The sequence below is a fragment of the Entelurus aequoreus genome, linkage group LG03, assembly GCF_033978785.1.
Source record: "Entelurus aequoreus isolate RoL-2023_Sb linkage group LG03, RoL_Eaeq_v1.1, whole genome shotgun sequence".
NCBI classification, from domain to species: Eukaryota; Metazoa; Chordata; class Actinopteri; order Syngnathiformes; family Syngnathidae; genus Entelurus; species Entelurus aequoreus.
Window position 1 is genome coordinate 5805586 of NC_084733.1, and position 18997 is coordinate 5824582.

Here is an 18997-nt window from a genome sequence, read left to right on the forward strand (position 1 = left end):
AAGCAGCTTCGTATCTGGAGATTGGTCTGCATGGGAGTCGCCAGGCCGGCGTCGACGGCGGCCTGCTGTTGGCTCACCTGGGCGTTGGTCTGCATGGCGTCCTGCATTGCACTTTCTAAACTGGATTGCATTTGTGCCTGAAGACTGCCCTGTAAGCTGCTGTGCATGTTGGGCGCCATCGGGGATGCACCCTGGGCCATGGGCTGTTCCATGATGTGACCCGAGTTCTGGGCTTGGCTGGGAACTGGAAGGGTCGATCCAGGGGAGTTGAGGAGTAGGGGAGTGTCTGGCAGGAGGAGAGAATGGAAAGGATCAATCGGCAAATAGGAACTAGCTGGACGGACAACTTACCATTCTGTATGCCAAACACAAACAGGTTGGCTGGTCCTCGCTGTGCCACGTTGTCAGCCACATTTGTCTGGAAAAGCTGCTCTGGGGGCTGCTGGCCAGGGTTGTCCACCACGCCCACAGCCCCTTGGACCACAAAGATGGTTGTGCTCGGTGGCGCCGCCTGATTGTTCAGCTCCTGTGAACCACGAGTTGAGCCCACCTGCATTGGTTGCTGTTCCTGGAAAAGGCCCCGCTGTTGGTTCTGTGCGGCTGTCTGATCCTGGAAAGACATAGGTTCTGCTGGCTCTTGCTGGGGAATTTCAACAGTGATGCTACCCATCTGGGAAGGACCCTGGGTCTGGGTGCTGAAGAGTATCGTTTGGGGAATGGCCTGCGGGTCTAGATCAGTTGTGCAGAGGAGCAGACCTGTCTGCTGTGCTTGGGAGAGCTGGCTCTGAGGAATGGGGTTAGGTTGGGAGTGGTTGGGTATGCTTTGGAACAAGGATCCCTGTTGCCCAATCGTGATTTGCGGTGAATGCTGTTGATTTTGTTGTGGAGATTGTTGTTGTTCCATGGGGGTGCTCTGTTGCTGCATTTGAGAAAGCGAAGCTTGAGGTTGGTTTTGAAACATGGCAACCGGCTGAGACTGGCTAGAAGACGTCTCCATGGTGGAGATGAACGTCAACTGCTGCTGCTGTTGGGATTGAGGGTTTGGGGAAAGGTACTGCTGTTCTGGGCCGAGGCTGCCGCTGGTTAAAACCGTGAGTGTATTCTGGAGCAAGGCAGCTTGGACCTGCTGTTGGGAGCCCTGTGTCTCCGCTATGGGCCTCGGGGATTGGAAGAGTTGCTGTGGAGGGGACGTATGAGATGGGGGCTGGGTAGGGAAGCTGGTTTGGATGGTGAGCATCTCACCAGCTTGCTGGAGGAGGGAGACCGGCTGCTGCACCTGGGGGGAGGAATGGATCTGTGGTTGGAACAACTCGGCCTGCAGCTGCTGTTGCAGATTCTCTAACACTTGCTGTTCCTGCATCTGCTGCTGTTGGAGATTGCTCAAAGCCTGGCTTTGTTGCTGCTGTAGTTGATGTTGTTGTAAACTGCTCAGCATTTGATTTTGTTGCTGATCCTGGAGCTGGATGTTATTCATGACTTGTTGTTGCTGATCCTGGAGCTGGATGTTATTCATGACTTGTTGTTGCTGATCCTGGAGCTGGATGTTATTCATGACTTGTTGTTGCTGATCCTGGAGCTGGATGTTATTCATGACTTGTTGCTGATCCTGGAGCTGGATGTTATTCATGACTTGTTGCTGATTCTGTTGCAGTTGCTGTTGTTGAATGTTCTCCAGCATCTGTTGCTGCTGTAGTTGTTGTTGTTGTTGGTCTTGCGGCTGTAGTATAAGTTGTTGTTGGATCTGCATGTTTCCGATGACTTGTTGCTGCTGCTGCAGATGGTGTTGTTGAAGATTACCAAGAAATTGCTGCTGTTGCATTTGTTGTTGGTGTTGTTGAAACTGTTGAATCTGCTGTTGCTGCTGCTGCTGCTGCATCTGCAGCTGTTGCGACAGTGAATTATCTGTAGTTCCCAACCGAAGGCTGTTCATGTTTTCTTGGACATGCTGTTGAAGGGATTCAGCAGAGGGCGTGGAGCTATAAAGCACAGAGTTTAGCTGCTGCTGTACTACAGCTGCCTCTAAAACCTGCTGGAGTGTGGTATTACTGCCGGCCTGGAGCTCTCTTACAGCCCTCTCCAGCTGGGCAACTCCTTCCTGGGCATATAAAGAAACCTGTGACTGCTGGGACTGGGGCTGAGAGGGTGCAGCTATTTGGGGCATAGCTACAACAACAACCCCACCACTGTTAGAATGTTCAGGAGGCAGGCTTTCCTGAGGGTCTCTGAGGAACTGCTGGGGAACTTCTGGTGTCACAGGAGGGATTGTTGGATCTCCTGACATTGGGAAGGACGTGGCTGGGGCAATGTCTTGCTTTTGTATGGAGTTGAGAGACTCGAGGGTGGGGAACACAGGGGGCGCTTGGGGAAGCTCCACGTCTTCAGGTTGAAGGGGGATTGAGCTCTGAAAAGACTCCCCAACTGAATTAGGGCTGGAGCTGAGTTCCAGTGTCTGCTGCACTGTGACAATTGGATCAGCAGATTGCTTTGAAATGAAAAGGAAATCCATGTCAGCAAGAACTGATTGATGTTAAACAAGTGAAATGAATCCTACCTTGAAGACATTTGAGGACGGTTGATTGCTAGAAACTTCCATTGGTGTGTCCTCTTCTCGTTTGGTCGGCTGACCAGAGCATTCCGTTTGGTCAGAACCAGATTTGATCGGACTATTAAATATACATGTTGTAAAGGAAGTAGCCTCTGTCTTTACAGTTCGGTTGTCTGCGTCATCGGCTGAGGAAGAGGGGGAAACATGATAGAATTATTGTATTAATATTAGTATTTCATGAAGCGAAGTCTAATGGAGAGCTCAGTCGATACCAGATTCTCACAATCAAAGAAACAAGGACTTTACCTGAGTCCGGAGTATAGGTGAATGTTTGGGCTTCATGTGATTTACCAGCATTGGTCATCACAAATATTCCCACAGAAACGGGGGCAGTTATTGACTGGTCATGGAATGGAGGGGCTGTCACAATCAGATGATTCTTGGAACAAAAATAAGAGATCCAAAAAGCAGTTATAATTGGAATCAAATTTACAGCATTGTTATTGCCACTTGCATTTACCTGATGAAAGAGGTCCATGTCTATCTTGGCCTCAGCTCGCCAGGAACTATCATCTGCAAAATGTAAAAGTATTTTTTTTTTCTTCCATCAAGCAGGTTTTTCATAAAATATCTGGACACCAAAAATACCAATTTACACACCTCCAATGTTCTCCTGAAAAATGACTTTGGTTCCTTTGAGAAAGTTCTTTCCGATAATAAAAACTTCCTCTCCTCCTCTCGCAGAGCAGCAGTGAAGACTCTTTTTTAGGATCTCTGGCACTCCTGCTGGCTGGGCTGGAGAATTGCGTAAGGATTTCAGAGCAAGGCAAAAACTAAACGGTTTTGGAAATACAGGTGGTTTTTCTACTCACTGCACAGAATGGGCGACGAGGGGACTTGTAGCGTAAGGATGGATCCGTCGGTCTGAGGGATGTTGACTCTAAAGGCCAGCCGAGCACGGGTGCTCTTCTTTTTAGATCCTGCTACACCGATACGTGCCTCCACATCAGCATTGCGTAGCTTTAAAATTCCAACACAGTCCACTCTATACGAATACACACAATGGGAGAATGAGGTACTCAATTTCAACTTTGTGTAGCAAGCAATCTCCCAGAAGCAAAATAAAAACAGCCCTTACGCAAGTTTCATGTCATTGCTGGGCTCCAGAGAGATCTCAATAACAGTGGTGCCCTCAATGTCCACTTCTGTGCAGGCGGTGGTGTTGCGGCCGGTCACTTTACAGGCCTGGTAGAAACCATGCGGCTTCACTTTGCCTGCGTCGTTTGCCACAAACACCTGCAGCACAACCGCCTCGCTAACACCCTCCAACTGCGGGGGGGAGGAAATAAATTAGGTTATTTTGAAAAAAAAAGTGAAAACTGACAATTCAAGAAATGTTCTGTGTGTGTAGAGCAGGGGTGGGCAATTAATTTTTTACCGGGGGCCGCATGAGCAACCCGAGCACTGCTGGAGGGCCACATCGACAATATTTCAATGAAATTTTGCTCAATATTATTTTTGATATATACCGTAAGATAAATAATAATAATAATACTTTCATTTAACCTAACTTAACTTTATACCAAAAGCACTGCTTTGGAAATCATTTGTACCCTTTCAGAGATCACATTTAGTTCCCCTTAAACATCCTCATGTTGCACAATGAAATGTAATCATAGGATGAAGTGTGCATTCCTGTAACTTTCTCTAGTAACAGCATTCCATGATTAATATAAATGAATTAACATTAATAATAAATGACAGTAAAATAAGCACACGTATGACTGAGGAGTCATAGTGTAACTTTGTGTGGTGTTTGAGTTGTCCGACTTTTTGTGTGGCCATAAACGCACCAGTGGCTTAGTGGTATGCGTGTTGGTGACAGATGACAAGTTGATTTTGGCCTGGTTTGTACGGCAGAAAATGACTAGTTTTTCGAGATAGAAGTTTTTTACTGATGTTTTTGGTGTGGTTATGGCCGAATATAATCAGTTTTGCTCAATAAAGTGATCGATATAATTCCTGGCCTCGAAGCATCTCGATAGACGTTACAATAATTGAACGGTGTTCAATTGACAAACACCGTTAGGGCCGCTTGTTGTCACTGTCACTCAAAGTTGCATTGCAAAATTACACAGAATAAATGTGTTTATTTTGTTTAGAATTCAGTTGGGATTTGATTTGGTGCGCGGCATGTATTTGCTGTGCGCAGAGGACGCTTGAGCAGTGCGCAATTGCGCAGGCACCTTAGAGGGAACGTTGCTTGGCAGTCCATGTCTTGTTGAAAACACGCCATTCGTCATCAACTTTTCAGCGTCTCGGGTGTAAACCGTGCATCACTTGTCGCTGTGCACCTTCACTCACAGGTTACACACGGACATACGGCCATAAATAACACTTTTGAAAATAAAAGCAGCACAGTTGTATTGCGCGCACGACATAGATGTTTTTTCAACTTTATTTTGTAATTTGTGATTGCAGCTGTTCACATTGCGTAAGGATTTCAGAGCAAGTATTACGTCCACACGGAAGTAATACAAATAACACTTTTCAAAACAAAAGCAGCACCGTTGTATTGCACACTCGACAAAAATACTTTTTAAAATGTATTTTGTAATTTATGATTGGCCTCACGCGGGCCGGACAGGGACGCACAAAGTGCCGGATGTGGCCCGCGGGCTGCAGAATACCCAGGTCTGGTGTAGAGCCTGCTTGGATTTATTATTGCAAGGTTACAAATGAAATATTTTAAATGGGTGGTTCTCTGGTCAAAAAGTTAACCAAGGAAAGTGTGTGTCTGTTTTAATGTCTCAACTACAGCCATCAGAGAAAAAGGGGAACTGCATTTTTTTTTTAAATCTTGCCCATCATTCAAAATCACGAGACGTAAGAACATACTGTACATGTTTTTTCCCTGGATTCTTAAGATAAAAAAACACTTGCAAGATGTGGCTAGCCTTCAAAGCCCTCTAAAACAACTTAAACCATTATATACACACTGTATAAACAATCAATAAGGATCAATATGTAAAATAGTTACTGTATGTTGTAGGGGTGTAACGGTACACAAACATTTCGGTTCGGTACGTACCTCGGTTTAGAGGTCACGGTTCGGTTCATTTTCGGTACAGTAAGAAAACAACAAAATATAAATGTTTTGGTTATTTATTTACCAAATTTGCTAAATCTTCCACCAAAAATATTTTTCTTAGTGGAATATTTGATGTTAATTAATGGGAACCTTGGATAGGTCAATAATTCATAATAACATTGATTTTGATTCAATATTATGTTTTGAGCAATGACAGTTTGAAAGAAAAAAAAACAGCTTTGTTTTGTTAGTCAACATTGCAACTTTTTCTAAATTACATTTAACCTTTAAGCTTTTTTATTTCACTTTTTATATGTTTTTGTTTATTTTAATAGTATTTTTAGAATGTGCCGTGGGCCTTTAAAACATTAGCTGTGGGCCGCAAATGGCCTCCGGGGCACACTTTTGACACACCTGCTATAGATAATAAAAAATTACATCTGATAAATCTATGGATAAAAAGCAGAGCCTGGCGACGCATGCGCGTTTATCATAACTGTCTCGCTCTCTCAGTCTCTGCCCCTCCCTCACCAATGCTGCTGCGCGCACAATTTGTTTTGTTTTTAACCCCTTCTTAACCCTGAACGTACATTGAAAATACACGCAACCCTAACTCAAAATGCCGGACATTTGAGGCATTTAAGAAACTCCACCCTGACAGCTCCGCAAAAGAGGACATGTCCGGTGAAAAGAGGACGTATGGTCAGTCTATACTAGCCCGTTAGCTGCTAGCATGCCGTGTGTTGTGCCTCGGTGTGCATTGTTTACACAACGTGCGTTACGCTACTTAATATGTCCATGTGGAAACTCGTTCAGTACACCTTCGAACCGAACCGGAACCCCTGTACCGAAATGGTTCAATACAAATACACGTACCGTTACACCCCTACTGTGTAGTGTTGGAGTTGTCCTACTTTTTGTGTGGCCTTAAACGCATCAGTGGCGAATTGCCATGAGTGTATGTGTTGGTGCAGGTGAGAGCTGCTGTTGATATAACGGATGGCAAGGACTTGCTTTTGCCTTGGATGGTACGTTAGACAATTACCAATTTTGCTAGATAGAAGTATTTTACACATTTTGTGGGTGTGGTTATGGCCGACAAACAAATTCGCTAAAGAATTGATGGAATCCCTGTCCTCCTTAAAGCGTCTTGACAGACTTTTACAATAATTAAACAGTGTTGACAAACATTGTTTTTATCTGTTGTGGCCGCCTTTCGTCACTTGTTACTCACAGATGCATTGCAAAATGTTACAAAACAAATTGTTATGTGTTTATTTTGTTTAGAGTGGGATTTGATTTAGTGCGCGGCATAGATTTGCTGTGTGCGGAGGAGGTGTGAGCAGTGTGCAATTGCGCAGGCACGCACCTAAGAGGGAACGTTGGATGCAACGGTACTCGCTGTAATCCTGCACGGGACAATCCGAATTTAAATTTACAAAAAAGGGATATACCGTATTTCCTTGAATTGGCGCAGGGAATATAGTATTCGCACGTCTAGAATTACTGCCGGGTCAAACTCGTTTCTCAAAATATTAATTTTATTATCGCATGTCTATAATTTTCGCCGGGTCAAACTCGTTTCGCAAAATATTTAGCATATATCTAGAACTTCCGCCGGGTCAAATCTGTCCTCATTTTCAAAATGGAGGAAGCGGATTTCAGTAGTTTGCAATCGCACAAAGGAAAAAAGATAAAGAGTTATTCACTAGGATTTAAGGTCCAAGTTATTGAATACCGGTACGGTATGCTAAAAAGAACAGTAAGCAGCTATGTTTTATTAATATACCGTAGCTGCGTGTGTCAAATACAGTATGAGTCATTAAATGACTCCCGCCTCCTGGTGGTAGAGGGCGCTAGTGATCCTTCTTGCGACTTCCGGTACTGCAGAAGAAGTGACAACACGCAGCAACAGATTTTTTTTTCCTCTCGCCTGAACTTTTAACATGGAGGATTACATACCGGTATCTAAAATAAAACAGTTTTCTAAACTGGACTTTCAATCGAAGCAGGAGGTAATAATTAAAGGAATATCTCCATCGAGACAGAGAGACTTTTAAAACTGAAGAAAGAAAATAAGGAAGACTTCTATAAACAAGTTATCGATGCTTTTGGTCAGAAGGAGCTGCAAATGGACTCCATTTATAAGTACAGGTAAGACCATAATAACGTTTTTTTTATTAAATGTGCTTTTCATGATGGTATGCTTACATCACACTCAAAGCGCACGCCTAAATTTACCGCATTCCTTTTGGTAAACGCCGGAGTGAGAAGAGGTTTTAAAATAATTAGCGCATGCACAGCCCTCCCGCAGGCTTCCGGTAAACGCCGGAGTGACAGGAGGTTTTAAATTAATTAGCGCCCCTACGGCTATTCAAGGAAATACGGTAAATCGAGATTGGAGGATGTGAAAAAATTAATCGTGATAATTCTTTCTGCCAGCCTTAGTGTCAACTGAACTTCAGTTGAATCGGTGTTTGCATTGTTTCCATGCCAAGAAGCAGCTAGTGGGTCTCCTGTGTCAAACCTTGATGGTGGGGAATCCCTGCTGCGTGCGGTCTTTGACAGAACCTCGGCTGCCCTCGGTCAGATAGCGAGCTCTGTGCTGGGTTTCAGGTTGCACCAGGATATGTAATTCTTTCCCATTGCTTCTTGGGGGGTACTGGGTAAATAGCGAACCACCCTTCACTGCCGTGCCTGACTCAAGAGAGCTGAGAAGAAGCACAAAGATGACATTAATATGACAAGTTATTGTTCCATTACTGTAAGCAACTTGAGGACTTGGATACCCACCCGGTCATGGGACTGGTCTTGTCTGGGCCCAGTTGGGAAAGGACAAAGTGAGGTGCCTTGGCACTGTCGGCATCAAACACATCCATGCTGTCCTCAGGGGGAGCAGCCTTGGGGCCAGGACGTTGGCGAGGGGTTCGTTTTCTCGACTTGCGTGGCACCTCCGTGTTGTCGTTGTAGGAGAAGGAGCTGGCTAAGCTAAAGTTGGAGACGGAGTCATCAGCCCACATGCTGTTTTGGCTTTGCTCAGAGTCTGGGCCTGGCACTCCAGCTACCGGGGGCTCTTCTAGGCAGGACATCTGACTATCATCAAACAGGTCCTCAGGTGGCGGGGATATGCTTAATACAGGCCTCCGCTTTGATGGGGTGTTCTGAGGCTGCTGAACTCCTAGCCCTGACAAGACCGCTGACCCAGCATCTCCTGATGCAGCGCTTGCTCCACTGTTGCTCCTACTAGTAGCAGACACTGCTCCTTCCATGACTAGGACTTCTGAAGCTATAGCTCCATCCCCTCCAGTAGAGTGAAGATGCTGGGGGGCCTTATGGTGGTCTGAGGTCAAAGATGCGGGGCCAGTGGATATGATGCCAGAGCATGGTGGGGCTCCCATGGCCAAGGAGGCGGAGGGGCTGGAGGTGGAAGATGAGGCATCTGCAGTAGTATACGAACAAATGAGTTAGTAAGGTTGTTCAGCACAGAGCAGGCTAGCAGTCCCACTCAAGCAGCTGAATTTGAACTGATTTCCCCTCTTCCCAACAGTAATTTCAAGAATGTTATGGGCCCTATGCCCTCACGAAGCATGCGAGAGCTGTCAAGCATTGATCAAAAATTCTGAAGTTAAAGTTGAGAAGGGTGTTTACTATAGGTCCCACAATGTTTTGATTCCTAGAAACCCTTTCTCTAATAAATCAATGTGACAAAACTGACATGCTTTGTTTACAAAAACAAAAGCAAGCTACAAAAATTGTAACATACACATTGCCAGAAAGAAACATAACAAAATCTGGTCAAAACTTTCATGTACAGCCCAATTTGCAAGCTGGTAAGGTGGCGTCAAATTAAATTTGCCAGGGTTACCAGGGTTATATTACACTTTGTGCAATGTGCATTCAGTAGTCAAGTATTTTGCGCATGCCAATTGGAAGATTTTGTTGGGACTGAGCGTAGCCATAGAGACAGAATAAACAAGCCTCTGACCTATGGAGCAGTGAACTGCAGACCATTTTATATGCAGACACTCCCTGCCTCAGAGGGAACTTCCTGCAATAAAAATGAGACAGCCAATGAGCAACAAGAGAGCTGATCATTCAAGACTCAACTTCTGTCAATCAGTAAATTGGGTAACTTAAAATTGTGAAGAGAGCCCTGTTTTGTGGTGTCGACTCTACATTTTGAAGCATTCATGAGGCTCCTCATCCTCAGAGGGACTTTACAGCATTCATGCTTCCGATCAGCACTGCTTAGGGTCGGGATAGAAAAAAAGATGCATTAAAAGTGGAGCTCTCTCAGAAACTTTGTTGACCAGTTTGCTCTTTAAAATGCAATTTCAGACTAAAATTGTTCCCATTTATAACGCATGTTGGCTCTCCTGAACCATGATCTGAGATCAGACCACATGAATTTGTTCAGTCCAATCATTTTTAGGGGCAACTTCACTATTTCAGTCAAATCCATCCATTCTATGTCGTGAATTTGGCAGCTTCTCTGAAATATAGGATTGGTGATGTGAACGAACCTTCCCTCATTTTAAACAAAGACCACACACTTTCAGAAAGGTTTGAAAGGTTCTAAAGTGAGGTGGTGTCTGAAATATTAGCACATTGGCACAAATTACTCTTAACAAAATGAAAAAAGCCTAACAAACAAGAAATGCCTGAATGAACCGTTATTCTGGGCCACAGGCAGTGTTCGGATCTGCAGTGCCAGGTGATTCTACATTGGTGTTTCACTGCAGTGTAAGAGTGGTTGACCCAAATATTTATTTTCAACTGCCCCAAAAAAGCCAGGAGACAAAAAACATTAGGCACGAGCATCGGAGGAAAAGACGTGCAGCAAAACGTGAGTGAAATGACAAAGACTAAAGTGTGTTAGGATCCTGTCAGTGCAAAAACACAAAACAAAAGAACTACAACATCCTTTTATTTGGTTTAGGAGATGAAATGATGCACAGGAAGTAAAACAAATAAAAACTCTATCGCCTTTTAGAGTGGCAATGCCCTGAGGCCCATCTCAGAATCAACCAAAGAATAGCTTCACCATTTTAGAGGGTCACAAATCTTAAAAATGTGTTGCTTAGTTGAAAAATGTCACGAGTGAGAAGGCTGCCCTTTACATAGCCAGCCAGCGAGACAGAAAGAGGACAAAAGCCAAGAAGAGCCACAAGCAGCGATGGAGACCACCTGAATGTTTCTATTGAAATAGTCTTTACTTTCTTTTGAAATAACTTAAAAAGATGGCATTTGTTGCCAGAGAATAACTCAGAGCAATCACATGGTTAAGATGGGAGAAGCATGTGCACATTGCAGTGTGGAATTCTGGATGAAGATGGCATCCTCCACACAAAGACCAACAGTGTGCATGCCCCTGTTGCTCCCACTGCAAAGTCTGTAACCGTGTTGAAGCAGGGATTGTCAGTAAAACACACTTTAGTCTGATCTCAGTCACCGGTGAAAGGGTGAAGTTGCCCCCTATCACCGATTGAAAGGCATGTTTCTTTCTCCCCGCCCACCACCCTCCCATAAGGTATTAGAAGAACACTTTGGCAAGTCGGCCCTGATCCCAGATCATGGTTTTCATCTGCTGGTTTGTTGACTCACCTGAAGCCAAGGCTGCCGAGGGAGGAGGCCCCGCCTCTCCCCCGCTCTTCTGGCTCATGGCGGCTGGGTCGGTCTGGGCGGACGACTGCTGGAGCTGGAGCTCTTTGGGGAGGAGGTCATATACAGACTCTGAAATACAAAACAAGTGGGGTGTGTTATGTTTTAAGAAGGACCACATAGCTGCCCCTCTCATTGTTGGTGGTAAAGCTTGTAAAAGTGTTGGGACAATGATGGAGTCCGAGTGAAACACTAAAACTGAGGACAAAAGGGAGTCGTGACCATCACACCTACAGGAACTGCAAAGCTTTTCTTTGCAGCTACAACAGCTTCCATTCTTATGGGATTGCTAGGAATGTGCTCATTTGACCTAAATAGTTTTTGTGAGAAATGTTGTGTTTCTTCTCAACACCCTAAGTTTTGAAGACTGTACTGAGCTGGGTGAGATATTAAAAGTAAATCTTACATATGGGGACAACGTTTTTTAGTTTAAAGCTGCTGGACGTCACGGTCAAGTAGATGCTTAGATGGGGCTTGCGTTTGATTATTGTGACCGCCCTCCTCCTCCCTCAAACCTTCAGGATACGCACGGAGAAAAAGAATAATGACACGGCGCTGTTTGAAGTGATTTTTGCTCTCGCACAACTCCTTAAACGCTGCTTTGCATCTGTTTTTTAATCCTTTAGTACACAAAGATCTCTCCTGTGGGTGGGAACGCACTGTGGGAATAATGTGTTGAAGCTGATGTTTTTGTCTGTCTTTGCAGAGTGTTTGCAGGGCATTCGTTGCGGGCAACATGTCTTCCTCTGCAGTAGTAAAAGTATCATAGAAACATTTAAGTCCCATCTTAAAGCTCATTTGTATACTCTAGCTTTTAAATAGACCCCCTTTTTAGACCAGTTGATCTGCCGTTTCTTTTCTGCTCTGCCCCCCTCTCCCTTGTGGAAGGGGGGGGGCACAGGTCCGGTGGCCATGGATGAAGTGCTGGCTGTCCAGAGTCGGGATCCGGGGTGGACCGCTCGCCTGTGCATCGGTTGGGTACATCTCTGCGCTGCTGACCGTCTCCGCTCGGGATGGTCTCCTGCTGGCCCCACTATGGACTGGACTCTCACTATTATGTTAGATCCGCTATGGACTGGACTTTCACAATATTATGCTAGACCCACTCGACGTCCATTGCATCCGGTCTACCCTAGGGGTTGGGGGGTCACCCACATCTGCAGTCCTCTCCAAGGTTTCTCATTGACATCCCACTGGGTTGAGTTTTTCCTTGCCCTTATGTGGGATCTGAACCGAGGATGTCGTTGTGGCTTGTGCAGCCCTTTGAGACACTTGTGATTTAGGGCTATATAAATAAACATTGGTTGATTGATTGATTGATTGATATCATGCACAATCGACGCCATGTTTATGTGAGCTTTGAGCCATGGGGAAGGATAGTTGTGGTAGGAACTAGGGCTGCAACAACTAATCGATTAAATCGATTATAAAAATAGTTGGCGATTAATTTAGTCATCGATTCGTTGGATCTATGCTATGCGCTTGCGCAGAGGCTACTTTTTTATTTTAATTTTAAATAAACCTTTATTTATAAACTGCAACATTTACAAACAGCTGAGAAACAATAATCAAAATAAGTATGGTGCCAGTATGCTGGGTTTTTTTCAATAAAATACTGGAAAGGATAGAAATGTAGTTTGCCTTTTATCCGATTATTAATCAATTAATCAAAGTAATAATCGACAGATTAATCGATTATCAAATTAGTTGTTAGTTGCAGCCCTAGTAGGAACGCTTGATCTGTTCACCCAAACCAACGTATTTTTCAGACCATAGGGCGCACCGGATTATAAGGCGTACTGCCGATGAGCGGGTCTAGTCAGGTCTTTTTTCATACAAAAAGCGCACCGGATTATAGGGCGCATTAAAGGGGTAATTTGACGTTTTTAATTCATTAGTACCGCAGCATGCGATTAGTACCAGTATACCATACAACCCTATAGTAAACAAAGCCGCGTTTCCATTGCTAAATATTGTGCTCATTCATGTTGTGTTTTAACATTTAGGCGACATGCTGTAATGAAATAGTTAGCGGTGTAGCAGTTGGCTACAGGGCTACAATGGCTTTGATTGGACGTGAAGTGCTATGTCTGTCCGTGCCTTCATTCTTTGGAATCTTACAATATTTTCGAATGACTGTCGCTAAATTGTTACACTAAGACGGCGTCTTCACATACATGACGAGATAATAAGCAGGGAAAGAAGAAAGCAAAAATGCCACTTGAGGAAAAGATAAAAGCTATTGCAGTTATATTTTCTGCTTCCGCTACTAATGATCAGACTATCGATAGTACCTCAACACAATCACACACAATGTCTGCACTTTTCACATGACACACTGCAATCTTTGCACTACTCTCAACAAAACGGGCACATTGATTGTGGAATGTTTGTGTTAAAATCAGCACTTTACTTCGATTTTTTGGTACCCATTTTCCATTGAATTCTACCAATTTATTTAAAAATGTTATTCTATTAGAATTGTGTATGTCGTGCCCCTGTGACAGTTTTGTTTAACCCTTGTGTAATGTTCATATTGTTGTTACTCAGCCAGTGTTTGTGGGTCTGATGGACCCGTTGCATTTTGTGGCTTTTAATGCCTCACAATCAAACACTTTTATGTTAAAATGCTGAACAGATGTTTACCTTATCCCAATAACCATCTGTTCAGTATTTCAACATTAAAGTGTTTGATTGTGAGGCATTAAAAGCCACAAAATGCAACGGGTCCATCAGACCCACAAATGCCGGCTGAGTAATAACAATATAAACGTTGCACGGAACATTTATCTGCCAGTTTCTGCATCCCACAGGTGTTCTTCTTTTGTGTTTCTGCACCTGCGGTTCCCACACAAGGTTGCAACATTGTTTGTCCATACTGTCTGCTGGCATTTTCTCGCACATTTGACTCTCTGATGTTCTGTGTACCTACACTCTGTCCTCCTCCTGTCTAGGCCTGCTGTGTGTGTGTGTGTGTGTGTGTGTGTGTGTGTGTGTGTGTGTGTGTGTGTGTGTGTGTGGTACACAGAACATCAATTTCCACACTTCTATTAGCCCCGGGTCCAGTGGACCCGGACATCTTATATGTAATAGAAATGTGTAGGGGGGGTGTATGGTCATTAAATATGTATTCTGATTAGGGCTGGAACAACTAATCGATTAAATCGATTATAAAAATAGTTGGCGATTAATTTAGTCATCGATTCATTGGATCTATGCTATGCGCAGAGGCTACTTTTTTTAAATTTATTTTTATAAACCTTTATTTATATCCTGCAACATTTACAAACAGCTGAGAAACAATAATCAAAATAAGTATGGTGCCAGTATGCTGGTTTTTTTCCCAATAAAATACTAGAAAGGATATAAATGTAGTTTGTCTCTTTGATCCGATTAATAATCGATTAATCGAAGTAATAATCGACAGATTAATCGATTATCAAGTTAGTTGTTAGTTGCAGCCCTAATTCTGATATATGTTCTTCACAGAAAATGAGCCAAAGTCAGTGAGTCTCAGTTTGAAAAATTAATTAATTGTATCATTTTTCTTTTAATGAAAAATGAAAACGGGTCCCACAGACCCAAACACCACACAAGGGTTAAGTTCAGATACATGTTGAACTCAAATCAATACATCTGTTACAACCATATCATCCACCAGCAAATTAATTTATTGCAACATTTTTAGAAGAATATGAATAAAAGAACTAGAGAGAAATACATATTTTTATAAGGGCGCAGCGGTTTGCAACTTGCTCTCAGTTACATTTTTTGAACAAAAAATTACAACAAGAACACCACCATCTAGCTTATGTTACCAATAGTAGTTATGTCATTATGTGCTAAAAGCCCACTGTGGTCAGATTATAATGCTTAAAATCTTTTGGAAAGTTAGCGCTCCGTGGGCATTGGCGTAAATGTTGCAAACAGTTCCTTTAGGTAGGACCCACTGAATTTTTTCCAGGATCGACTAAAATCACAAGCTGTGGGTCCTGGGGACTCTACATTGACAACTTAATAACATCACTGGTCATTCTAAGTAGCATTATGATCGGTAATGTAATTACATGTGATGACAGTCATGTGACTGATATCATGTGTAGCTTAGTGACTTGAAAATAAAAAGCTGTTGGACAGGAATGTTTAATTGAGGGTTGCATTGGGGCTTCTGATAGCTGTTTATACATGTATGTATGAGTGCACATGTGTGTTGCTATGTACATCGTTTGAGTGTTAATAATATGATTGTGTTATTTAGGATACTTCATTCATCATCCATCCATGTTCTACCGCTTGTCCCTCTCGGGTTCCCGTGGGTGGCTGGAGCCCCCTCACCACAGGGACAACGCTCACATTCACACACTAGGGCCATTTAGTGCTGAAGACCTCAACGGCGGAGCAGGCAGTAGACGGTAGTTTTAAGAACTACCACAACGGCTGCGATGGCGGAAGAAGGCTGCAGCAGAAAACGGGTCCCCAGTCGTCTTGGAGTCCCTGCCACTGGACCCTGACCCGATTCTGTCAAGGATCGTGTGGTGACTGTCTGTGCACCAGTCTCCCCACGTAAAACAAAGTCACGCACAGGCATCCTCCATAAAGGGATACACCCCTACCAGGAGGATCGTCACACTCGTGACCAATGTCTTTGGAGGTGGGAGGAAGCCAGGGTACCTGGAGGGAACCCATGCAGTCACGGGGAGAACAAAGAAAGACCCCAAGCCCGGGGATCGAATCCAGTACCTTCTTATTGTTCCTAAAATTTTATCACGGTGCTCCTAGTGAAAAAGCTAAGCGTACAGCCCTACTCAGAAATGGAACTCAACCAGAGTCTGCTGAGCTTGTAAGTAGAGACTAAATCAGCAAAATAGAAACCTTGTACAGACTATATTTGTTAAAAAAAAAAAAAAATTGGTTGGTGGTGGATAAAACTGTTGCTGAAACGTTTTTCAAAAATGGAAAAATGTCTGCAATTTGGATCGTAGCTTGTCATTCAGGGGGATGTGGGGTCCAGCTGAGAACGACTGCTTTAATGCATCCAAGTTTACACAATTGTGAAACAAAGAAAGAGCCCAACATTTAACCAGATAGATTATCACGGATGTTTGGCCTTGGCTCATTTTCAGACAGCTACATCCAGTAAGGAAGTTCCACAGACAAAATTTGCTCTGGACTAGCTTGACCTAGTATTATGATATCTACAAACACATTCTAATGATAAAACTGACATTGGCGTGACAGGATGAATACAAATTGTTTAATGAAGACTGAAACCCTGAGAGACATGTCTTGATACACGATAGCAACATGATTCCTAGAAGCCTATTACCGAGCAGCGCCACTGTGTCCCTAGAATAAACCCCACTTGTTGGCATACATAGGCGATTAGGTAGTCTGGTTGCTAGGAGAAAGGGGTGCATCAACGTGGCTATTTCAGCTGTGCATCAGTGGCGCCAGGCATGTGTAGTAGTCATCTGATACCCAGCAATGACTGAGCACCAGCAGAATGTTAAAAGTGAGAAGAAACATGATCTAGTCAGTGACATCAGCAACACTGTTGACGGACGGACAAGGTGAAATCATTGCGGCTCACATGAAGACTTTACATACATGCAGGGGGTGGGGGGGGAGAACAAGACACCATCTCCTGATTAATGTTCGTCACAGGCTAATCTGCCTTAAGAAGATAGTCGTCTCAGAGTTTCAAGGTGCTGTCCAGAGGGCTTGGCACTAATACTGGCAGGAAATTGCAGTTCTCAAAAACTAAACGACATAGGGGTTATGGGGCTTTAAGTGTCAAAAACATGAACAATCAATCAACTCTCAAAATATGGCCACAACAGAACTCATAAAAACAACTTTATTTCCCAGCAACAGATGATCTTCATTGTAACCTTGCAATGCCAACAAGTGAGCTTTGTTCATAGGGTAAAGAAAGTAAGTCTTTGTACTGGGACCTAGTCCTCCTAGCTCATACAGTACACAACCTCAGTCTTCACAACAACTCACAGCCTTGGGTGTGTGATTGGTTGGGTATCTGATGTTGCGCATTTAGACTGCCTTAAGCCCGTATTCCCTGTGTGCCAAGTGTGCATATCCGAAACAGCAGAATTACAATACACATTCCCTTTACATGACGTAATCGGGACGTCGCAAATCACTGTTAACTAAATTTGGGCTGCTGCATCTGACCTATATTATGAGTTGGTTCACGGAAACGTTGCGGTTGATATACGATATGATGTGTCAACACGGGATTAACCCGTGTCATTGCACTGGTTTGAATGACGCGCGAGGCACTTGACTGCACACTAGCCTGTGCCAAGAGAACACCAGCTTATTAAAATGTATTGTCAGGAGGAAATCACCATGGTACACAAGAAAGTCTGATTTTCAATTGTTTACTCGGTTTCAATTATGCAAATTACTGCATGGCATTATATAGCCCATTAAAATTTCAAATTGTATTTTCTGGCGTTCACAAGACATCTGGGCAAGTTAAGGTCAAGGTGGTTGAGCGTAATAAAACACAGGTGGACTAACTAGACATAATTCAATTTTCTGATGTTCGAGATATGCACAACTGATAATACACATGCTTAAAAAGTTTGTCGAACAGCAAGGTCACTGGTCTATTTTAATACTTTGCAGCTGGCTTTGTGGTTAGTTTAGGGTGGGGGAGTGGGATGCCAGATGGATTAAGACTTCACAAGACCCTGTTTTTGGTGCACTTGAGAAATATGCAGCGTTAGATTCATCTCTGCATCAAACCACTGGGTTATTAATTGCGTTCTTGAACTGATAACACTCCAGCCACAAAACAGACAAAGAGCTCTTTAAGGATAAAGGGTTAATTATTGCTAATTATACATCTCCCTAAAGCAAAATGCTGTCTTGGCCTCATTTACATCGAGTTTACATTTCTCACACACATCAAGCATTGTAAAAACTGTGGTATCAAATCAATTTAAACTTAATCCTAGTTGGTCAAAAGGTGCTGTTCATAGAAAGTGGCAGAAATGGACGTATCAATGAAGTGTGATACAGGATGTTTTTTGAAACATGCTTTCCAAATGGGTATTAGGTTAACTAGTGCTGTGCAATATGGACAAATATTTATCCCAATAACCATATACAGATGAAATGAATGCCTATATTGCTTATCTTGTCGCATTTTATTTGTGAAGCATATATTTTATTAATAAGGACAAGACAAGACAGTTTTTTGACAGTGAATACTAGGTCTGGTCAATACATGAATTTAGAAATGGCATCTGTAATTCCTTGGTGTCGGTGGGATTGCTTGTCATAGACGATGCCTTTAGAACATTGGTATCAGGCTCGTTTGCTGTGTCTTCCTTTTCATCACTTAGTGGTTTTTCAGGCAACGCTAGTATTTAAACACAGTTCTTCATGCCGTGTCTTCAAGTTAAAATAATACTTTTGTTTGAGTCACTAGCAACGATTCTTTGGCAATATTCTTATGCAGATGACTTTACCGTTGTTCGGTCCGTCTGACTTTTTTAATCCATATGAAAAAATTTTTTTTGGCACCAATTTCTCTTCTTTTGTTGATTTAGCATCTGTTGCGGTGCCCGTCTGTGCAATGTTGTAAACCGTAAAGTTCTTTCAAGCGACAAAGTAGCATTGATGCTGAAGTTACATTAGCCCAGGGCTTCTCAATTATTTTCTGTTACGCCACC

At 43.3% G+C, this 18997-nt stretch overlaps 1 protein-coding gene across 9 annotated transcripts in view; it reads right to left on the reverse strand.

Moving 5' to 3' along the window:
- nfat5a (nuclear factor of activated T cells 5a) overlaps positions 1–18997 on the reverse strand; it is a 68904-nt gene that overhangs the window by 19367 nt on the left and 30540 nt on the right. For 6 of the 9 annotated variants that reach the window (XR_009825218.1, XR_009825217.1, XM_062040997.1 and 3 more), the window contains exons 2-12: positions 11241–11369; positions 8430–9075; positions 8164–8347; positions 3684–3874; positions 3418–3590; positions 3206–3340; positions 3066–3118; positions 2852–2984; positions 2552–2730; positions 352–2482; positions 1–286 (exon numbers count right to left, since the gene is read on the reverse strand). The exon at positions 1–286 is cut by the window's left edge. Coding sequence is in view for 7 of the 9 variants with exons in the window: in XM_062040997.1 (XP_061896981.1) it covers positions 1–286; positions 352–2482; positions 2552–2730; positions 2852–2984; positions 3066–3118; positions 3206–3340; positions 3418–3590; positions 3684–3874; positions 8164–8347; positions 8430–9075; positions 11241–11369 (4240 nt within the window). In the remaining 2 variants the exon portion in view is untranslated. Of the gene's footprint in view, positions 287–351; positions 2483–2551; positions 2731–2851; positions 2985–3065; positions 3119–3205; positions 3341–3417; positions 3591–3683; positions 3875–8163; positions 8348–8429; positions 9076–9621; positions 9881–11240; positions 11372–18997 lie in introns of those variants that run through there. The other 3 variants (XM_062041001.1, XM_062041000.1, XM_062040998.1) reach the window with 3 other exon arrangements.